General features: G+C 48.9%; 1 protein-coding gene across 1 annotated transcript in view; it reads right to left on the bottom strand.

Moving 5' to 3' along the window:
* Nucleotides 1–21294, bottom strand: part of TIMM50 (translocase of inner mitochondrial membrane 50) — a 74655-nt gene that overhangs the window by 8374 nt on the left and 44987 nt on the right. Inside the window, exons 5-8 of the mRNA XM_082262505.1 lie at nt 19358–19416; nt 17472–17591; nt 16097–16201; nt 347–445 (exon numbers count right to left, since the gene is read on the bottom strand). Coding sequence (XP_082118631.1) covers nt 347–445; nt 16097–16201; nt 17472–17591; nt 19358–19416 — 383 coding nt within the window. The remainder of the gene's footprint in view (nt 1–346; nt 446–16096; nt 16202–17471; nt 17592–19357; nt 19417–21294) is intronic.

The following is a 21294-nucleotide window of genomic DNA, read 5'->3' as shown; positions in this document are numbered from 1 at the left end:
ATATATATAAAAATAAATAAGCTTTCTAGCTTTGACAGCTAAAACAATATGGTTATGGGTAACATCTTACCTCAGGACCATTGATTGGACAACTCTTGTTTTGAAAAATGAATTAATGGCACTACATATCCTGTGGTTGGTTGGGCTAATCTTTAACAAAATCTAAATAGCGGAGCCAAAATTCCTAACCTTTCACAAAAAAAAAAAAAAAAAAAAGTAGCATTGTACAACTACACTCTGGCAGTACATTTCATCTGTTATACAGGCCAGTAACTAAAAGTAAATTACTTGACCTCTGCAGTATTGATCCTTCGTATAGACACCTTTACTAGTTACAATGTCTTACTTTAACATGATGGCCTTCTGTGTAACGTGTTGCATCGCGGAACAGTCGATACGATATAAAACCATGAGGGTCCATACTGTCAATGAGAGGGAATGCAGTCTGCAGAAGAAGCACCATATGTTTTAATTACATTACTTACAGGAAAGGAATCCAAGCAAAGCAGACAGAGCATTAACGAAGAAATATGTTGCAAAAATTGGATTTTTAACTTACCGTATAATCCATTTCTCTGATGTACATTGACAGACACAGCTCATGATCTTCTTAACCATTGGGTTATACTGCCCCCTACAGGAGTAGGACACTAGGCAGAAAAAAAGTCTGGCTACGCCTATGGGCAGTCCCAGGGGGTATACTCCCATTCTCGGCTATAGGTATTTCGTTTTGTTACAAGCAGTGTCAGAAGAAGATGCCAACACATCCACTTTAAAGAACTTTGTGAAAGTGTGCATCGGGCACTGAGCGCCCAAGTAGAATGCACCTTGACAGGGAAAGGAGGAACCTGACCCCTGATGGAATAGACCTGAATCACCATCTGTCTAATCCATCTAGAAATGGTCGCAGAGGAAACGTACAACCCTTTCCGAGGCCCACCCGTAAGCACAAATAGTGAATCTGACTTCTTAAAAGACTCCATAGCTTCCAGGTACACCCTAATTGCCCAAACCCCATCCAAGGCATGCAAGGCAATTTCCTTAGGATGTTTTGGCCAGGGACACAGGGAAGGCAACACAATGTCTTCATTCAAATGGAAATCAGAGACAACCTTTGGAAGGAATGTCAGACAGGGGCGAAGAACCACCTTATCTCTGAATTACCAATTAAGGTGAACGACAGGATAACGCCACCAGTTCTGACACCCTGCACGCAGAGGTAATAGCCACCAAAAAAAGCCACCCTTTGAGACAGCGTAAGCAAGGGAATCTCCCGAACATTCTCAAAGGGAGGCTTCTAGAGGACCGAAAGCATCAAATTGAGGTCCCAAGGGGGCAACAGAGACCGCACTGGAGGAACCAAATGTCAAACACTCTGAAGAAAGGTACGCACCAGGGAGTGTGGGGCCAAGGGTTGTTGGAAGAAGACCATTGTTGGCCAATGTCAACACCTGGTCCTTGATGGTACTCGAGGCCAATTTCTGAAGGAAGGTCAAGATCTGAGCCACCGAGAAGGAGCAAGGATGAACCCCAAGAGACTCGCACCACGCGATGTACGTCTTCCACGTACGATGGTAGATCTTCCTAGAAGTAGATTTCTTAGCTTTTAACAGCGTTGGATTTACCGATTCAGACAAACGCACCATCCTTAGGCACCCCAAAAGGGGACGCTTTGGTCTTCTCCACTCTTTAGCTACAAATCTGTCAAAATAGGAGGGTAAAAGAAACACCTTTGCCACTCTGGATGGCTTGTGAGTGCCAAAGGGAACCTGCGCCTCCGTCGCAGCTGCATTCTTCATCTTTAAGGTCTCACGCACAGATACAATCAGTGTGTCCACCAGCGCCTTTTCGTGTGCAGTTGAAGTGGAGGAATTCTCCTCACTATCTGAAGATTCAGGGCGCGTGGTCGCAGACCCAGCAGGGTGACCCACGTCCGTGGCAGCTGAATCAGATTCAGGCTCTGATGAGACAGATGAGGCAGGGGGCGCCTTTTGCCAGCCCGTCGCCCAAAAGCCACCTCCATCCAGAACACAAAGGACTCCAGGCCTGCCGTAAGCGTATCGATGGATGGTGGGGACCCGGAGGGTCCCACAGTCTCAGGGAGGGGATCAGGTAGGGAGATGTGCTCCAAAGAATCCATGAGTCACCAGGGGGACCCCACAAAAAAAATGTAAAACACTGCTAAGGGACAACCCCTACCGCTCTGGCAGCACTACCCAATCACAGAGCATCAATCGATTCTCAGCAGAGAGGGAGAGGACCCCACCAGACTCACCACCCCGCAGAAACCAGGCACCGCAGTCACCAGGAGAATCTGCACTGCACCAATGACGATCAGGAAATGAAGGATCCAGGAATCAGCACCAGGGGATGAGGGGCGCCCACCGCCACTCAGAAGGCTCCACAGACATGGCCGCCACTGTTTTCTATGACAAACCGCAAAATGGCCACTGAGCTACATAACCATGGCCGCCGTGCATTGCAGCACAAGGATACAACAAAATGCCGGCCCTCCTCGGCACCACAAGGCTCCCAGCGACCCAGGAGGGATTCCTAGGCCTCAATGACATGTCCAGGCAGGATGGGGGCCCTGGTAGGAGCCCCCACGAGGTATAACCCCCACCCCCTGCACAGCCAAACATCCGGTCGCCGGCGACGCTCCCCCTCCCCCCCCCCCATTGCCAGCATAGCGCCCTGCCCCCACCCAAGGACCAGGCCACCCACACAGCCCCAGCATGAGTTGAGGGGGGGAGGGGCCAGATGAGAGGGGTGCCTGACGGCAAGGAGGGGAACCCAGGGGTCTGACTGTCCCATGGAGGGGCCCATGTCCACCACAAAACCGCCCAGGGGGGAGCAACTTATCACCACAATAGGAGCCAGGCGGGCACCGCTCCAGACAGAACCCCTCGCCATCGAAATGGGGGGCCGTCGGCCAGGAGGAATGCTACGACTCGGGCCTGAGACACAGACGTGTGGGGCTATGTCGCAGCTGACCTAGCGCGGAGATGAGATCTGCGCGCGCTCGCTGGCCGGACTGGGGTGACCACTGGATCTAGACTATCAAGCCCATTGCCCAGTCCAGCAGTGAATTGTAGATCTCACAGGAGAAAAAAAAAAAAAAGGAGAAAAAAAAAAAAAGGAGAAAAAAAAAAAAAAAGGAGAAAAAAAAAATCTAAACAGAAAAAAATTACCAGGACCAGAGTTCTCAGCAAGGAACTAGGTCCTTACTCCTGACTAGGCAGAAAAAAAAAAAACCTGAATATATTATAGCAGAGAGGGGGAGTATGCCCCCTGAGACTGCCTATAGGCGTAGCCAGACTTCTTTTCTGCCTAGTGTCCTGCTCCTGTAGGGGGCAGTATAACCCAATGGTTAAGAAGATCAGGAGCTCTGTCTGTCAAATAACAAAGGAGAAAACAAAATTTTTGTAAAATCTTACCTGTAAAATTCCTTTCTCTGAGTCCTCCGACAGTCGCCGCCTCTTCATATTCGTCACATATGGGGTATTAGACTTTGCTCCGAAGGAGTAGCTAGGCAACAGAATATGTTAACATTAAAGCTTTTAACATATCCCACCCTCAAGGGGTGGTCCCCTCAGTCAATACCCTCCTACTTCCTGCAACCATATCTCAGTTTTAGTGGAATAGCAGTAGAGTATACAACCAAACCCCAAAAGAGGGGCGGGGGCGGCGACTGTCGGAGGACTCAGAGAAAGGAATTTTACAGGTAAGATTTTACAAAAATTCCGTTTTCTCTTACGTCCTCGACAGTCGCCGCCTCTTCATATTCGTCACATATGGGGACGTCCCAAAGCAGTGCAAACATGAGGGGTGGGAAACGCATCCTCGCCGAAAAGGCAACGCAGTCTCCGCATCAAAGAAAGGAACCTTACCAAAGGAAGGAACCCAGCTGGGCAACAGGAAAAAACAGGTGCTCAACAGGAGCAACAACCCAGGAAAAGACAAATAACCAGGGAATAAAAAACTTATCCCAACAGCCAGTGGTCCCCACAAGGGACCCTAGGGCAACGCCGCACTAAGAACCTTGCGGCCAAAGGAAGCATCCGCAGATGCCTGAACATCTACTTTGTAGAATTTTGTGAAAGTGTGCACGGTCGACCAAGTCGCCGCCTTACACACCTGGGCTACAGAAGCCCCATGACGACAGGCCCAAGACGTACTCAGAGATCTAGTAGAGTGCGCCTTCACAGGCACAGGGGGAACCTTCCCCTGCAAAGCATAGGCCTGTTCAATGGTCTGCCTGATCCATTTGGCGATGGTAGAGGCCGACGCCGCCATGCCCTTCCGAGGACCCTCTGGAAGAACAAACAAGGAGTCCGTCTTTCGAAAAGACTCCGTCGATTTAAGGTAAACCCTTACCGCCCGAACAACATCCAGAGAAAATGGATTTTTGTAAGATCTTACCGTTAAATTCTTTTCTCTTAAGCTCATTGACAGACGTAGTCTTCTTGATTCTCAAGAGCTGGGTTATGTTGTCTCCGCAGGAGTAGGACTAGGCAGAAAGACAAAACGTTCTGGCTCCACCTTAGGGGCAGTCCCTGAGGGTATATCCTCCCTCTCTCTGCTACAGTTCTGTTTTAAAGCAGTACAGAGAATTTAACCCAACCCAACTCAATGATAGAGGGGCGGGTACTACGTCTGTCAATGAGCTTAAGAGAAAAGGATTTTACGGTAAGATCTTACAAAAATCAATTTTTCTCTTAAGCTCATTGACAGACGTAGTCTTCTTGATTCTCAAGAGCTGGGACATCCAGAAGCAGTGCCACAAAATGAGGGGTGGGATTGACAGAATCAAAATCCAATCTAGAAGGCCCAACCGGAGCCAACCAGAAGTATCAAAGGACTCATCGAGTAAACAGATGAGACCTACCCCACAAATCCTCGAGGTAGACCAACAGTCTCCTCAAACAGTGGCCTGCAGGAACCTTGCAGCCAGAAGAGGCATCTGACGATGCCATCACATAAACCTTATACAATATTGTAAAGGTATGAACCGACTACTAAACAGTCGCCTTGAAAACCTGAACCACTGACGCCTGATGGCGGAAGGTCCAGGAAACTCTAAGCGCCCGAGTAGAATGCGCCTTAACAGGGAACGGGGGATCCCGACCCTTAGATAAAATAAGCCTATACCACCGTCTGTCTGATCCATCTAAAGATGGTCGCAGCAGAACAGGCAACCCCTTCTTAGGGCCATCCGTGATCACAAACAGTGAATCCGTCTTACAAATTGAATCCGTAGTATTCAAGTATATCCTGATCGCCCGAACTACATCCAAGGAATGCCATGCAAATTCTCGAGGATGATTGGGCTAAGGACATAGGAAGGACAATACACTGTCCTTATTCAATGAAACTTTGAAACCACCTTAGAAGGAAGGATGGATTCGGATGAAGAACAACCTTATCCCTATGAACCACCAGATCTGGGGAACAACAGGATAATGCAGCCAGTTCTGACACCCTGCGTGCAGAAGTGATAGCCACCAAGAAGACCACCTTCTGGGATAAAGTAAGCAAGGGAATCTCCCTGATATTTTCAAAGGGAGGTGTCTGAAGAACCGACCGCACCAAATTAAGATCCCAGGATGGTAACGGCGCGTGCACTGGCAGAGCCAGGTGTCGCACCCCCTGGATGAAATTCCGCACCAAGGAATGAGTAGACAAAAGCTTCTGAAAGAAGATAGCAAATGCTGAAACCAGACCCTTGATAACACTCAAGGCCAGCTTCTGCTCAACTCCCTGTTGCAGAAAGCCAATATTCGGACTTCCGAATAAAGATGTAGATGGAACCCAAGGGATTCACATCACACAATATAAGACTTCCATGTACGATGATAATCTTTCTGGAAGTCGCTTTCCTTGTTTTAACTAGAGTAGGAATAACTGAAGCTGACAATCCCTTGTCCTTCAGCACCTGGGTCTCAATAACCAGGCCGTTTAAAACCAGCGATCGTAAAGCAGGATGGAAGATCGGTCCCTGAGACAGTAGATCCTCCCTGAGAGGAAGTGTCCACGGGACGTCCGCCATCAGTCTGACCAAGTCGGCGTAACAAGCTCGACGAGGCCAGTCCGGAGCTGCCAGGATTACTGGAATTCCTTCCTCCTCTATCTTGCGAAGAAGTCTTGGCAGTAACCCAAGAGGAGGGAAGGCATACATTAGCTGGTATTGCCCCCACGGGGCGATCAGTGCGTCTGCGGTTTCTGCTAGAGGATCGCGGGAGCGAGCCACGAATCTCTGAACTTTCCTGTTGAATCGAGATGCCAACAGATCCATATCCGGGGTGCCCCATCGTAGGCACAACTGGTGGAAAACGTCTGGATGGAGGGACCATTCCCCCTGATCCAGAGTCTGACGGCTGAGATAATCTGCCTGCCAATTCTCCACCCCCGGAATGAACACCGCAGAGATTGCTGGAACAAATCGTTCCGCCCAGCGAAGAATGCAAGCCACTTCTTTGGCCGCTCGGACACTCTTGGTGCCCCCCTGGTGATTGACATAAGCCACGGCCGTGGCGTTGTCCGACTGGATCCGAACCGGGCTGCCCTGGAGCTGCTCGGTCCAGTGAATCAGACAAAGTCTGATCGCTCTCAGTTCCAATACATTTATCGGTAACCTGGATTCTTCCGGGGACCAAAGTCCCTGGACAGATAACTGACCGAGAATTCCTCCCCATCCGGATAGACTGGCATCCGTGGTCACTGTCGTCCAATATATTGGCAGAAATGACTTTCCCTGGCTGAGCATCGGAGACCGAAGCCACCAGACCAGAGACTCTCTGGTCTGTTTGCTCAATCGGATCTGATTGTCCAGGGATTCCGGATTCCGATTCCATCTGAGAGGAATCTCTTGCTGAAGAATTCGGGTATGGGACTGGGCAAATGGGACTGCTTCGAAGGAAGCCACCATCAACCCCAGACCCCTCATGCAAGTCCGAAGGGAAGACCAGCTGTTGGTGGACTGCTGATTGAATCTTTCGGAGTTTCCCTACCGGAAGAAAAAACTCTTGTCCTGACTGTGTCTAGAATTAGACCCAGATATTCGAGCCTCTGGGTGGGAACCAAAAATGACTTTTGCTGGTTCACCAGCCACCCGAATTCCTGTAAAGAAATCATAGTAATTTCTATGTTTTGTAGCAAGGTCTGAGGAGACTCTGCATGAAGCAGAAGATCGTCTAGGTAACCTAGAATCGATATGCCTCTTTGGCGCAGAAGTGCCAACATTGGGGCCAACACCTTCGTGAAGACCCGCGGAGCCGTGGCGAGACCGAGAGGTAACGCCACAAACTGATAGTGGTTCTCTTCTACGGAAAAACGTAGAAACCGCTGATGTCCTGCGAAAATGGGAATGTGAAGATATGCGTCCTAGATGTCTATGGACGCTAGGACATCCCCTGGATGCAGAAAGGCTGCTACTGTGCGAATGGACTCCATTCTGAATCTTCTTATGTAGACAAAAGAATTGAGTGCCCTTAAGTCCAGAATTGGACGCACTTTGCCCTCTTTCCTGGGTATTGTAAATAGGTTTGAATAAAAACCCCTGAAAGCGTTCTGTCCAAGGAACGTGGACTACCACTCCTTGTTGTAGTAAAACTGTGACTGCTCTCCACAGATCGTCTAAACGATCCGGGGATAGTCGGCTATTGGAAGGGAAGAATCGCGCCGGTGGGAGAGATCGAAGCTCGATCTTGTACCCTGACCTTATGACTTCGCAAACCCATCTGTCCGGGATTCTGGAAAGCCATGGATCCGGGAACCGGCGAAGACGTCCCCCCACCCCAGTTATGGGTGGGGGGGCGCACCTTCAGGCTTTGGACGGTTTATCTTCAGGTCTAGAGGGGGCGGGCTTTTGCTTGCCCGACCAACGACCCCTGACGCCTCCTGCAGGAGCTTTGGAGGACTTAATTTTTTCACCCGCGGGACGAAAAAAACCTCTTGTGAGCAGAAAAAGAAGGCCCTCGTCTTTGACGAGTTCCTTTACCTTTAAAATTTTGCGGTAAAAAGGTGCTCTTTCCACCCGTGAGATCCTTAATGATCTCATCTAAGTTGGCTCCAAATAGACGCTCTCCTAAAAAGGGGAAATTAGCCAATGCTTTTTTGGAACCTTGGTCGGCTAACCAACCTTTTAGCCCCAGTGTACGCTTGAGAACCACCGCTGAGACAGATGCTCGCGCCAATAATGAAGTGGCGTCTAACGCCGCATCACACACAAACTGTAACCCCTGTATCATCTGTTCCAACAAATCTGATACCGCCTGAGGGACCTCTTCTAGGTCCCGGCGTAACCACTTGGTCCATACAGTTACAGCCTGCGAAACCAGACCAATAGCAATTATTGGTCTGAAAGCTGATCCAATCAAGGTAAACATGGTGCGAGACATAGCTTCTATCTAGCGATCCACTGGATCTTTAAAAGACGGAGCGTCTTCTAGAGGAATAACCGTGGCTTTATTCAATCTAGCAATTGGTGAATCCACCACAGGTGGTTCTGTCCATTTCTTAATGAGGGTTTCCTCAAACGGATAACGCCTGTTAATGCGTTTAGAAATAGTAGAAATGCGTTTTGGCAGACTCCATTCTTCTTTGATTGGATTGCCAAAACATTTGGGCAATGGAAAAAACCTTCGCCACTAGATGCGTTTTTAGTCCCAAAAGGGATTTCAGTTTCAGCTATTTCTGACGGAATACCCTGTAATCTTAAGGTCTCTTGAACAGATACCATGAGTGCGTTTACCAACGCTTCCTCTCTGGCTATGGCTGATGCCGAAACATCCTCCTCACTGTCTGAAAAGACAGTACACGAGACACCAATACCAGATGAAGTACCTGCAACTGCAGAAATAGGCTCAGAGTCTGAATCCGAGGTTTCAGATAATAAGGGGTTAGGCGGGGGTCGCTTACTTGCGCCCTGTCCCTGACAAGCCACTTCCACCCGGGACACAAGCTTCCATAATAGCGGACAATGATTTAATCGTCAGTGGGGTGCTGGAGGATCCCGCAGACCCCTCGAGGGGATCCGGAGGAGATACATGAGTGGCAGGGTCCATGATAATTCAGGACACCTTTGCCAGAAAACACAAAAAAACTTTTTTTTTTTTTTAAATTTTTTTTTTTTTTTTTTCTTTTATGTGTCTCCCCCTAGCACAATAGCGCCCCTCAGAGTACCTGCTTCTCGATCCCACAGAGAGAGAGAGGGACCCCCAAGGCTCACCAACCGATGCAGTGAAGTTTCCAACCAACTGCAGTCAGCGTCTGTCTTTACAGACTGGAAGGAGCTGTTGCTTTTTCCCGGGTAGAAGGACGTGGCTCCGCCCCCTGTGTACGCCTTCCGGCGTTCCCAGCTCTCCACGAGGTAGCTGGGCTCATGAAACATGGCCGCCCCCATATAGGAGACATTAGACTCCAAAAACATGGCGGCCGGCGTGACCTGAGGACATGCATGCACCTGGTCTACGGCAAAATGGCGGCGGACCGCCGAAATCGTTTTTCCCAGCACATCCACCTGCATCTCTGCTGAGTGGCGATTGATAGATCTACAGGAGATACACTACAAATAAGGTAGGATTATACCTCCTATGTCTGCTGTAATGCTACAGTCTGCTGGGTAGAGTGTTAGCTCTCAAACCAAGTCCACTTCCCACAAACACATACTGTATTTACAAGGGGGACTTTTAGTGTCAGATATATACTGACCATGTATGGAGGGGCCCATAATTCATACTGCCTCATAACGAGGAAAGAAAAAAGGGAACGTTTACTCACCATACCGAACCGACAGGCACCCTCTCTTCACAATACCCTCTCCACCGGGGTGGGGGTTTGTGGACCACTCCGGACGCCTCGACTCTCAGGTTCCTGGCGTCCAAGCGAGACTTTTAACTCGCAAGGTCAGTCCCTCCACTGGGACTCCGTCGCGGCCGACCCAGCGCGGAGCTCTGGTCTGCACGCGCTCGTAGGCAGAAACCGGGGTGACCACTGGATCTCAACATCCAGCCCGTCGCCCGGCCCCGCATACTTACTTGAATGTGTCGCGGCCGACCAAGCGCAATGCAATGGTCTGCGCGCGCTCGTAGGCCGGCTGGGGTGACCACTAGTGTCGCCCAGTCCGGCGTTTTTTGCTTGAAGATCTCACAGGAAAAACACTGGAGAAAAAACTACCTAAAAAATATTTCTTCTAAAGAAAAAATCTTGCCAGGACCAAAAAGATCCCAGCAAGGAGCTTAGGTCCTTACTCCTGACTAGACAGAAAAAAACTGATTCCCTGTAGCAGAGAGAGGGAGGATATACCCTCAGGGACTGCCCCTAAGGTGGAGCCAGAACGTTTTGTCTTTCTGCCTAGTCCTACTCCTGCGGAGACAACATAACCCAGCTCTTGAGAATCAAGAAGACTACGTCTGTCAATGAGCGATAGAGAAATGTAATCTCACCTCCTTTGGATGTTTAAGGCCCGTACACACGTACCGATCGTCGGCATACAAACGTCGGTGGACGAAGGATCTGCCGATTGTACGCGTGTTAGTATGGTGCCTCCGACAGATGTCTGCGCACAATCCGCGGACAAAAGTCTTTCGTGCAAACATGAAAATATTTGTATGCCGACACCAGAACGGACGATTGTTCGCCTGTCAGTACACAATTCGGCCGACAGACCGCAGATTTGCAAGACTGGGCATGCTCAGAAAATAGAAAACACAGGGAAAGTTAACCATTACATGACATCACTTCTGCAGTCGGCGGACAAAATTCTTGTGCTGTCCTTGTGCTGTCTTTGCACTTTTCAGCAGACACCGACATCCCGGGGAGAAAAGAGGAACATTTGTAAGCCGACCATCGGTACGTGTGTACGGGCCTTTAGGCTTCGCGCACAGCGAAGGCAAGACAATATCCTCATTAAGATGGAATTCCGAAACTCGTTTCGGAAGAAAAGAAGGATTAGGTCGCAAGACCACCTTATCCAAATGAACAACCAGATACGGAGACTTGCAGGACAAAGCTGCCAGCTCCGACACTCTGCGAGCCGAAGTGATCGCCACCAAAAAGGCGACCTTATTGGACAACATAGACAACGAGATCTCTCTGATCTGGTCAAAAGGAGCACGTTGCAACACAGACAGAACGAGATTCAAGTCCCAAGGGGGCAAAGGATCCCTCCTAGGAGGAACCAGATGCCGCACACCCTGAACAAAAGTGCCAACCAAGGAGTTGGAAGCCACGGGACGTTGAAACAGAACGGCCAGCGCAGACACCTGACCCTTTATCGTAGCCAGCGCCAAACGCTGATCGACACCCGTTTGAAGGAAGGACAGCACTCAGGAAACCGAGTACGTGCGGGGTGAAAACCCCCTGGACTCACACCAGGCAAAATAGGCCTTCCAAGTACGGTAATAAACCTTCCCCGAGGAAGACTTCCTCGCGTTGATCAAAGTATGAACGACCTCTGGGGAGAGACCCCTCTCCTTCAGGACCTCGGTCTCAACAGCCAGGCCGTCAAAGCCAGCGACTGTAAAGCAGGATGGTATATCGGTCCTTGAGACAGGAGATCGTCTCGAAGAGGCAGACCGCCAGATTCACGAGGTCTGCGTACCAGGACCGGCGAGGCCAGTCCGGTGCCACAAGAATCACCGTGCTGCGTTCCGAGTGTAACCTGCGAAGGAACCTGGACAGCAACTGAATCGGTGGAAACGCGTACATCAGCCTGTACTGATGCCACGGGGCCACTAACGCGTCCGACGCGTCTGCCCGAGGGTCGCGCGTCCTTGCCACGAACCTTCTCACCTTGTTGTTGAGACGAGACGCGAACAGGTCCACATCTGGAAGACAGCCGGGTGGAGAGACCATTCCCCCTGATCCAGGGTCTGGCGACTCAGATAGTCCGCCTGCCAGTTCTCCACCCCCGGAATGTGAACCGCCGTCATCGCCGGGACATGAGTCTCGGCCCAAGACAGAATGTCGGCCACTTCTCGAGCCGCTCGGGCACTCCTGGTGCCCCCTTGGTGGTTGATGTAGGCCACCGCCGTGGCATTGTCCGTCTGCACCCGAACCGGGCAGCCCTGCAGCCGGTCCGTCCAGCGATGAAGACAGAGACTCATCGCACGCAATTCCAGAATGTTGATCGGAAGGGAAGACTCCCCCTCCGACCAAGTTCCCTGGGATTTGCGAACCCGCACAGAGCGGTTCAGAGCCTTCAAGTCCAGAATTGGACGAACCTTGCCCTCCTTTCTGGGCACGGTGAACAGATTGGAATAAAACCCCCGAAATCTGTCCCGATGAGGCACCGGAACTACCACTCCCTGAGCCCTCAGGTCCCGCACCGCCAGGTGCAGGTCCCGTAAACGCTCTGGAGACAGTTGAAGATTTGAGGGAAAAAATCTGCTCTCCGGCCGAGAGAGAAACTCGATCTTGTAACCAGATCGAAAAATCTCCTGAACCCATCTGTCCCGCACGTGGGCCAACCAGGGCTGAAGAAAACCGAGCAAGCGTCCCCCCCACCCCAAAACTGGGTGAGGGCGCCCCTTCAGGCCGCACTGTTATGGGCTGCGGATCCGGATTGACCGGACTTCTGTTTTCCAGACCAGGGCTTCTTCTGAGAGCCTTGACCTTTGAACGGTTTGCCCTTGTAGTGCGACCGAAAGGCACGAAAGGACCCCTGAGGGGGCCGAAAATTAGCATGCTTCTTCCCAGAAGCCCCCTTAGCCTTGGGGAAATGGGGTAAGAGAGTGCTCTTACCTCCGGTGATCCCCTTAATCAACACATCCAAGGACTCCCCAAAAAGGCGAGACCCATCATAAGGCAGATTGGCTAAGGTCTTACGTGAAGACTGGTCCACCGACCAACATTTCAACCAAACCAGGCGGCGAGACAACACCGCCACGCTGTGCACACGTGCAGCCAACGGGACTAGGTCCAAGTCCGCATCACACAGATACATGACACCCTGGTGGATTTGATCCACCATATCCAGGGTCGCCGGCGAGGCCGAATCGGCCACTAGGACGCGCCTAAGCATCTGCGTCCAACTTGCGACCGCCTGGGCCGCCATGAGAGAGGCAAACAGAGCCTTAAGCATAGAACCCGTAACAGAATAAGTATGACGGGCAAGAGACTCCAATCTCCTATCCGTGGCATCACGGAACACAGGGGAATCCTCTGCAGGAATCGCAGTGGATTTGTTTAAAACCGCAATTGCGTGATCCACTGGGGGTGGCACACACCACCTTTCATCAGTGGAAGGCGAGAAAGGATAACGCAGCTTGAACCTACTTGGTACAGCAAAAGGTTTGCGCAGATTGCGCCATTGTTCCTTAACAGCGCGCTGAAAATCATCATTGCAGGGAAAAACCTGCGGCGCCCTGCGTTTTCTCTGCGTCCCATAAGCCGCCAAGGCAGCGGGGGGACACACTTCATCCTGCAAACGCAGCGTTTGTTTTATGGAAGCAATCAATTCATCCATGATTGCAAGCTCTTCAGGCGAGCCAGGGGGAGAATTATCAACCCCTTCAACTTCAGCCTCCACCTCGGACCCCACTAGATCCAGGGAGGAGCGGGACCCCGATAAGGAGGCCCCCGCCATAACAACCCCATCACCTTCACCCTCAGAATCAGAGGAAAGAGCAACTCTGGGTCTTTTAGTAGATTGAGCAGCCACCAGCATCTGCACCTGAGCAGCAAGGCCAGCCACAATAGTGGCTAAATCCCCCCTTGGGGGGGAAACAGCGGTCCCCTGGCTTTCCACCAAGGCGGTAGGAAATTTGCCCTCCTGAGAATCCATTGCCCCTATAACAAATGCCGGATAATAAAGGGTTAACTGCCCCTTTAACACGCGCGGCGAGCGCAGCCCACCGCACCACACACAAGCACAATGAGACCCCCACAGGGACAATAAAACTGATACAGGCAATGGATAGGAAGGATATAACCTGAGGAGACCCTCGCCGCTGCTGCTGCCTCGATCGGTGTTCCTGGAGAAGAGGAAGTGATGCTGCCAGGGCGCTCTATGAAAGCCTATGGGAGGCTACAAGAAAATGGCTGCCATGCATGTAGAACATGCGGCCGGAGCGAGTGTAGGCAAAATGGCGCCGTTTGGCGCCGAAACCGCCGCTCCACAGTACAGTAATGCACACATGTCTGTATATAAAAAAACATGTCAGATCGCCGCAGCGATCGCTGTATAATGCCCAAACATGCTACAAAACATGCCCCACAGCACACAGCTTCTCACACTGACAAGGCTGACACACACAGTGTCACACAGCTCCCCCCCCCTTGCAGCCCACAGCATGCAGCCGAGAGATAGGGAGACAAACAGTGTGAATAGAGGCAGGTTACACAGTCCCAGACTGACACCCCCCCAGACAGACAGGTCCCCACATAAATACACTTACCTCACAGTGGCGTGGGGGACCCGCACAGGCGAACAAGCCGCTGCACATGAGGCAGGGAGAGTCGCATACAAGACGCACAGAATGGGGGTTAAGAAACCGCACAGCGTCCAGTGAGGTAGCCACCTCACCAATCATCCCTGCACCGAACAGGGATGGGTCGTTCACTGTGCCAGGAGCGTTACCTGGCTGAACGCTCGATGGCAGGCTGGGAAGCCACTGACCCACGACCTGCGACCAGGGGGATCAGCCCGAGACCCAGCCCGCATGATCCTCTTCGTCCGAAGAACTAACTAACTAACGCTGACAAAAAGAACAGCTAAGTAAAGGTAGAGAGAAAACTCAAACAAAAAATCAAAAAAGAAGAAAGAGTCTGGGGCACAAAGCCCCAGCACAGAGAGAGCCAGCCACTCCTGACAAGCTAGACATTAAAACTGAGATATGGTTGCAGGAAGTAGGAGGGTATTGACTGAGGGGACCACCCCTTGAGGGTGGGATATGTTAAAAGCTTTAATGTTAACATATTCTGTTGCCTAGCTACTCCTTCGGAGCAAAGTCTAATACCCCATATGTGACGAATATGAAGAGGCGGCGACTGTCGGAGGACGTAAGAGAAATATTGTTTAGGGGCATCTTGACAAGTCTCTAAAATAATAAACAAAGCTCGCCGCAATTGGGGCTCATTCACATCACAGTGGATAATGCACAGGAATTGACATGTGATTTTAGGCCTTCAAAACACCCAATGCCCCTGCTAAACAGCAGCGCGATGCTTCATTTTAGGAACATGCATGTTCCCGAGATTAAACTAAAATTAGAAATGCAGTATATTTACCCCCCTCTCCCAATTTTCACCATTTCGACTTCCTTCCAACACTCTACAGAAGCTTGCAATGTGCTGCGATAAAATGCAACCTGTCCAATCTTATTTGCAACTCCGCACAATGCTGAAGGGTGGGAAAGAGCCCTTAGGAAAAACCCCCATGTAGAATCTAAAGTTGGCTTTACACTGAGAGTTTTGTCTATTTCCTAAAGAACAAACCAGAATTCACAATGTGGGTGGCCTTGTTGGCTCAGTCTTGCCCAATACCCTTCAACTGAAAAATTGAAGTAGGCAGATTGAAGATTTTCAGCCAAGCAGCAGCTACATCCAATTAGCTGCAGCCACTGTTTGAGTATTGGACAGCCACCTGCTGAGGCTGTCTGAATACAACAGGCACAGCTGAAGATTTGTCCATTCTTTGTATAGTATAAACAGATAGATATACGTTTTTTTTTTGAGCCTGTATGCTGAAGGGAAAAAAAGAAAATATCTGACATTGTATGGGCAGCCTTAATCCTGGTACAAACCAACACAGTTTTTTTATTCAACCCAGCGTGTTGAACAAAAAGACAAAATGAAAATGTTTTCAATGTTAGCACAGTGATCTTCCTCGCTGAGCTATTGTGTTCCGACAGGGGGACCGCTCCCTCGCCAGGACACACCGGTCAGCGGTCTCAGCCATTGGCAGACCTTTTTTGGTCATGCCCCTCCGATAGAAACTGGGCAAACAGCCAGCTTCTGTACACACGGGCTGAATGTTGCCCCACATTTGGCTCTTTAGGCAGGGCACCCACAAAAATAATATTTGCACAGACACCTGCTGGCTCCTTCTGTAATCTGTTTTAGTCAGTTGAGATTAGACAGAGCTTACACTTACCATGCCTGTTTCTGCAGTAAATATAACAATCTCATAAAGAGGGGCAAGTTGCTGGAACAAGTTGTCAATACCGGCCCTCTTCTTAAACCTCCATCCTGTTTCTAACTAAAAGCAGAAAGCAGCATTACTACATGAAAACAGTGAATGGAACCATTAGTAATATTAACCACTTCACACCTAAGGGTAAAACAACTCTGAATGCCTAAGAACAATTTTGCAATTTTGACAAGTGTTCGTAAAACCGTATACATTAGCACAACTACTTTATACATCCAGGTGGATTATACCTTGTTTTCTTAGGACAAATTGGGCTTTCATTTGGTAGCAAATAGTTATGGATAGCTATTTTTTTTTTTTAATTGGCTGTATGTATATATCTTTTGTTACTACCACGAAAGAAATTCTTCTGTTCCTGACGATTGCAACGATACCACATATGAGTACTTTATTTGTGATTTGTACCCATAAGTTGAAGCAATAGTGCGGATTTTGCGTTTTTTTTTGTTCTACCTAAATCACACTGACAAATAAAAAAATAAAATCCTGCTCAAAATATACTGACCCTGACCTTACACGACCCAAACACTAACCCTGGCACTGACCTACGCAAACCTTGAGCTAAGTATTTTAGCTTTAATTTTTTTTACACCTTTTTTTTTTCTTTTTGCATGGAAAGACAAAACGATACAATCTCTCCATTCACAGAAGGGAAAAAAATAAATAAATAACTACATGGTAGGGCAGGCTTAACAGTGACTAATCACTGTGGTAGCCAATCAGAGGCTACTACAGCGATCAGATGATCTGGAATCAGGCGATCCGAGTCCTGATTGTTAGTACAGGACCCGGGGCTCTTGGTGAGACTGCTCTCGGTAGACTTCCAGCACAAAAAGGGAGAAACGCATATATGCAGCTCCACAGAAAAAAGCCCAGTTCCATGAGGCCATATATTTGTGTTACGTCAGCGTGGAGAGGTTAAAGCAGTCATTACATTCATGTATGAGCAGGCTGGTTGTACACACGTTGATCAAAGAATGTATGGGCTACCCTACTTTTTTCAGAATAAATCCAACGTGTTTTCTGATTGGACGAGGTGAAGAACGTAATGTCACCACTTGCCTCTCCACCTCATCCCAGCCCTGCTGCCATGAGTTGTTGTAGTGCAGCTTCCCTTCTAGGTAAATTTAAGTTATCAGGCCACATTTTAAAACTGTGCAATAAGAGTGCAACAAATTCCTGATCCTTCCTGCAAGCTCCCCCTATTTGCCCTCCTAAGTGTCATGATTTCCATAAGGGATATGTGTATAAGCTCCACGTCCTACTTCCTGGAAACGTCATCTGAACCAGGGACTTATAAACAGTATGGATCACTCACCGACCATTCTGGGTGTAGCAGCACATTCTTAAGCTCGAGCACTAGTGTGTAGGGAGGCTGGTAATATGGTTCTTTTAATGGATCTGGAAGAAGTTTCGGACTTGTGGGTTCAATGATCATCTACCATAAAGAAAAGAAAAAAAAAAAAAATTAAAAAGAGAATTAATCCTGTTACTTAAAGTGGAGTTCCGGCCTCGGGGGTCAAGTTGAGCTAAAAATACCCCCGGGACAGTCAGCGCTAGTACATTCCATAATGTATAGCCTCTGAACTGTCCTGGGTCGCACTTACCTGTAAGAAGAAATACTTACCTTGAAAATTTCTTCTCCAGCGCTGCCATCTCAGGTGTGGGCAGCTGAAGCCGCAGCGTCCCTCTTCGTGTCCTCTTCCGTGACGTTGGAGTCCCACAATGCACTGCACCAGCCCCGCTTGTCACTTCCGGTGCAGGCGCGGCATCCCTGCACAGCTTCTCTCCGTAGAAGTCCTCTGACGATACGCGTTAGGGCGGCGATTTGCGCGGTCACCAAGGCAACGTGACGCTGGGCGGCATCTTCGGACGGAGGATCGGTAAGTGGCCACAGACGCTCGCAATGCCAGCACAGTTGTAACGCTGTAATTGTATGGTGTAAGTGCAATGGGTGAGGGGGGTGTTTTCAATAAAGAGGTGCATTTGTATCTAGTGGTACTGCTCTATGTGCCTTTCTTTGCTCCCTCCCATGCACTGCGATTGAGATATTGTCACAGCTGAGAAACAGGGCTTCGGGACTCTGTATACTTTGGATGGTCCGGATTGGATTGAGAATGATCTTACATGCTCCTTAATAGTGGGATCTGGTAAGTGTGTTTCCTCTGGGGAGATTCACACGTGGTGAGGTGAAGGGATACAGTGGCTGCTTCCTGTTCCATTCCTAGGTCAAATTCCTCACTGGGACCCTACAGGAGCCTTTTCCATTGGAGGACTTTCCCATTATTGGACTATATTTTATCTAATTTTATCTCGATTTTAGAGACAATCAATTTGATTTTAGGCATAGGATCAGCGCTGCTTATGTATATTGATTGGACTTGCTCTATTGATGTACATCTGTGTTTATGTTATTATAAGGTTTACACACGCACTACAGACACAGATTTAGTCCCAGTTCACACTGAGGCGACCTGTGAGGTGACCTGGTCGCCTCACAGGTCGCCGTAGGTCGCCTCCCATAGGGAAGCTGGAAGCTACGGACCCGTTCTAATAGGAGCGACACAAGTCTTCTTTGGGGCGACCAGGAGGCGACCGCCATAGACTTCAATGACTCGGAGGTCGCGGTGCGAAGTAGCGTCGCCCCTCTGTGAACGGGGCCTAAGCCATTGTGATATATAACATCTTTACAAATAAAACCAAGTTTCATTTCAGAAATATTTCTTTTTGACAAACCGAAGTGCAACTTTAAAATACAAAAAACCCAAAAAACTGTAAACTCCATTGGCTGTAATGTCATTGCACATATTACCTGAATTTATTACCAACATTAAATATTAGGGAAAAATATAAGAAAAGCCTTTTTCTTAATGGTTTAGTTTTCAGCAGCTTAGTAGATGCTCCTTACTTATGCGTATGCGGTGGTGCAATACATGTTTAAACTTTAATGTGCTATTATTACATGCTCTGGGTGGAATTGTGTTGCCGATATAGAAATGGCCAGCAGAAGAGTGTTAAATTTGATGTCAATTTTTAATTTAGTTTTAGTCTTATGACTAAAATGCCATTTTAGTTTTAGTCGTATTTTAGTCATCTGAATTGTTTTAGTCGACTAAAATTGTGTTCATTTAGTCGACCGAATTAACACTGCAACACAGACACAAGGATGAAGGTAGAGGAGGCCTAAAAAGGCAAAAAACTTACCTGCCGATAATCTTTAAAATATTGATATGCTCTTCTAAAATGCTGTATGACTGGAGGGTCTGGAATCAGAAGGATAAAGTCAAAATGAGAAAATCGAAATACTGAATTAAAAGGGGAGAAAGAGAAGGAAGGAGAGGGAGAGGGAGAGGGAAGGAAGGAAGGAAGGAAGGAAGGAGAGGGAGAGGGAAGGAAGGAGAAGGAGAGGGAGGAAGGAGAAGGAGAGGGAGAGGGAAGAAGGAAGGAGAGGGAGAGGGAAGAAGGAAGGAGAGGGAGAGGGAAGAAGGAAGGAGAGGGAGAGGGAGGAAGGAAGGAGAGGGAGAGGGAGGAAGGAAGGAGAGGGAGAGGGAGGAAGGAAGGAGAGGGAGAGGGAGGAAGGAAGGAGAGGGAGAGGGAGGAAGGAAGGAGAGGGAGAGGGAAGAAGGAAGGAGAGGGAGAGGGAAGAAGGAAGGAGAGGGAGAGGGAAGAAGGAAGGAGAGGCAGAGGGAGGAAGGAAGGAGAGGCAGAGGGAGGAAGGAAGGAGAGGCAGAGGGAGGAAGGAAGGAGAGGCAGAGGGAGGAAGGAAGGAGAGGGAGAGGGAAGAAGGAAGGAGAGGGAGAGGGAAGAAGGAAGGAGAGGGAGAGGGAAGAAGGAAGGAGAGGCAGAGGGAGGAAGGAAGGAGAGGCAGAGGGAGGAAGGAAGGAGAGGGAGAGGGAAGAAGGAAGGAGAGGCAGAGGGAGAGGGAAGGAGAGGCAGAGGGAGAGGGAAGGAGAGGCAGAGGGAGAAGGAAGGAGAGGCAGAGGGAGGAAGGAAGGAGAGGGAGAGGGAAGAAGGAAGGAGAGGGAGAGGGAAGAAGGAAGGAGAGGCAGAGGGAGAGGGAAGGAGAGGCAGAGGGAGAGGGAAGGAGAGGCAGAGGGAGAAGGAAGGAGAGGCAGAGGGAGAGGGAAGGAGAGGAAGAGTGAGAGGGAAGGAGAGGAAGAGTGAGAGGGAAGGAGAGGGAGAGGGAAGGAGAGGGAGAAGGCAGAGAGGGAGAGGGGAGAAGAAACATGGCTCTCAAGCAAGTGTATATGTTTATGAATAAGGTAGATAGATTATGCTAGTCATACATGTCTAGATTATCTCTTAGCCCACAGAATGAACAAGAAAAAAAAAAATTGTCAATTCCCCCAACCACACTAAACATGGATAAAGGCACCTTTGTGGTCAGCCAAAGTATTCAGCACCCGCAGCTACCTGAACTCAATGGCACTACTGAACAGTGACTGCATCTGATTGGATGGTGTCATGCAATCACTTTTCTGCTGATGTGGTTTGGCTGTCGATTTTTAAATGGTGGTACTTGCAGGGCCACCCACAGCTGGAATTTCAGAAACATGATCAAATTCAATCTGTCTATAGCCAACATTAAGAAGAAATTTAGTTGGTATGTATGGATTTTGGCTTTGCACAATTATTGTTTTCTTGTCAAAAAAATTGACAAAATTGGCAATGACCTATCAAGATATTTTTATTACATGAAAGACTCAAGTTAATGTTTGTTACTTCAGTTCTATTATTTTACTCTATAATATACTATTACTATATATACTAGAATTTAGACAAATGTAAGCAACTTCCACTGCTTTCTTTAGGACTCATTCAACTACTATGCAGTATTACATTATACTGGGAAAATGTCCTTTATGCTGAGGATCCCTGCGTGGTTCTTATAAAGTCTATTGAACAGAACCCTTCCAAAAATCACAGCGCCATTCATGGTATACTGCACAGAAACTCACTTTACTGCAGAGGATGTTGCCCTGTGTATTCACTTACTACTGAAGGGTTAAGTTGGCCAATGATGGATCAAAACTTAGATGGGTCAGCAGGGACCGGACAAATTTCAATCCATGTATAGGCGCTCCTGCTCTAACAATCAATTTGTGTTGAATTAAGAAGTTTGAAAACTCCTATCAATCAGC

The sequence above is a fragment of the Pelophylax lessonae genome (genome assembly GCF_965119305.1).
Source record: "Pelophylax lessonae genome assembly, chromosome: 7".
Lineage (NCBI taxonomy): Eukaryota > Metazoa > Chordata > Amphibia > Anura > Ranidae > Pelophylax > Pelophylax lessonae.
This window is presented reverse-complemented; position numbering and strand designations above follow the sequence as displayed.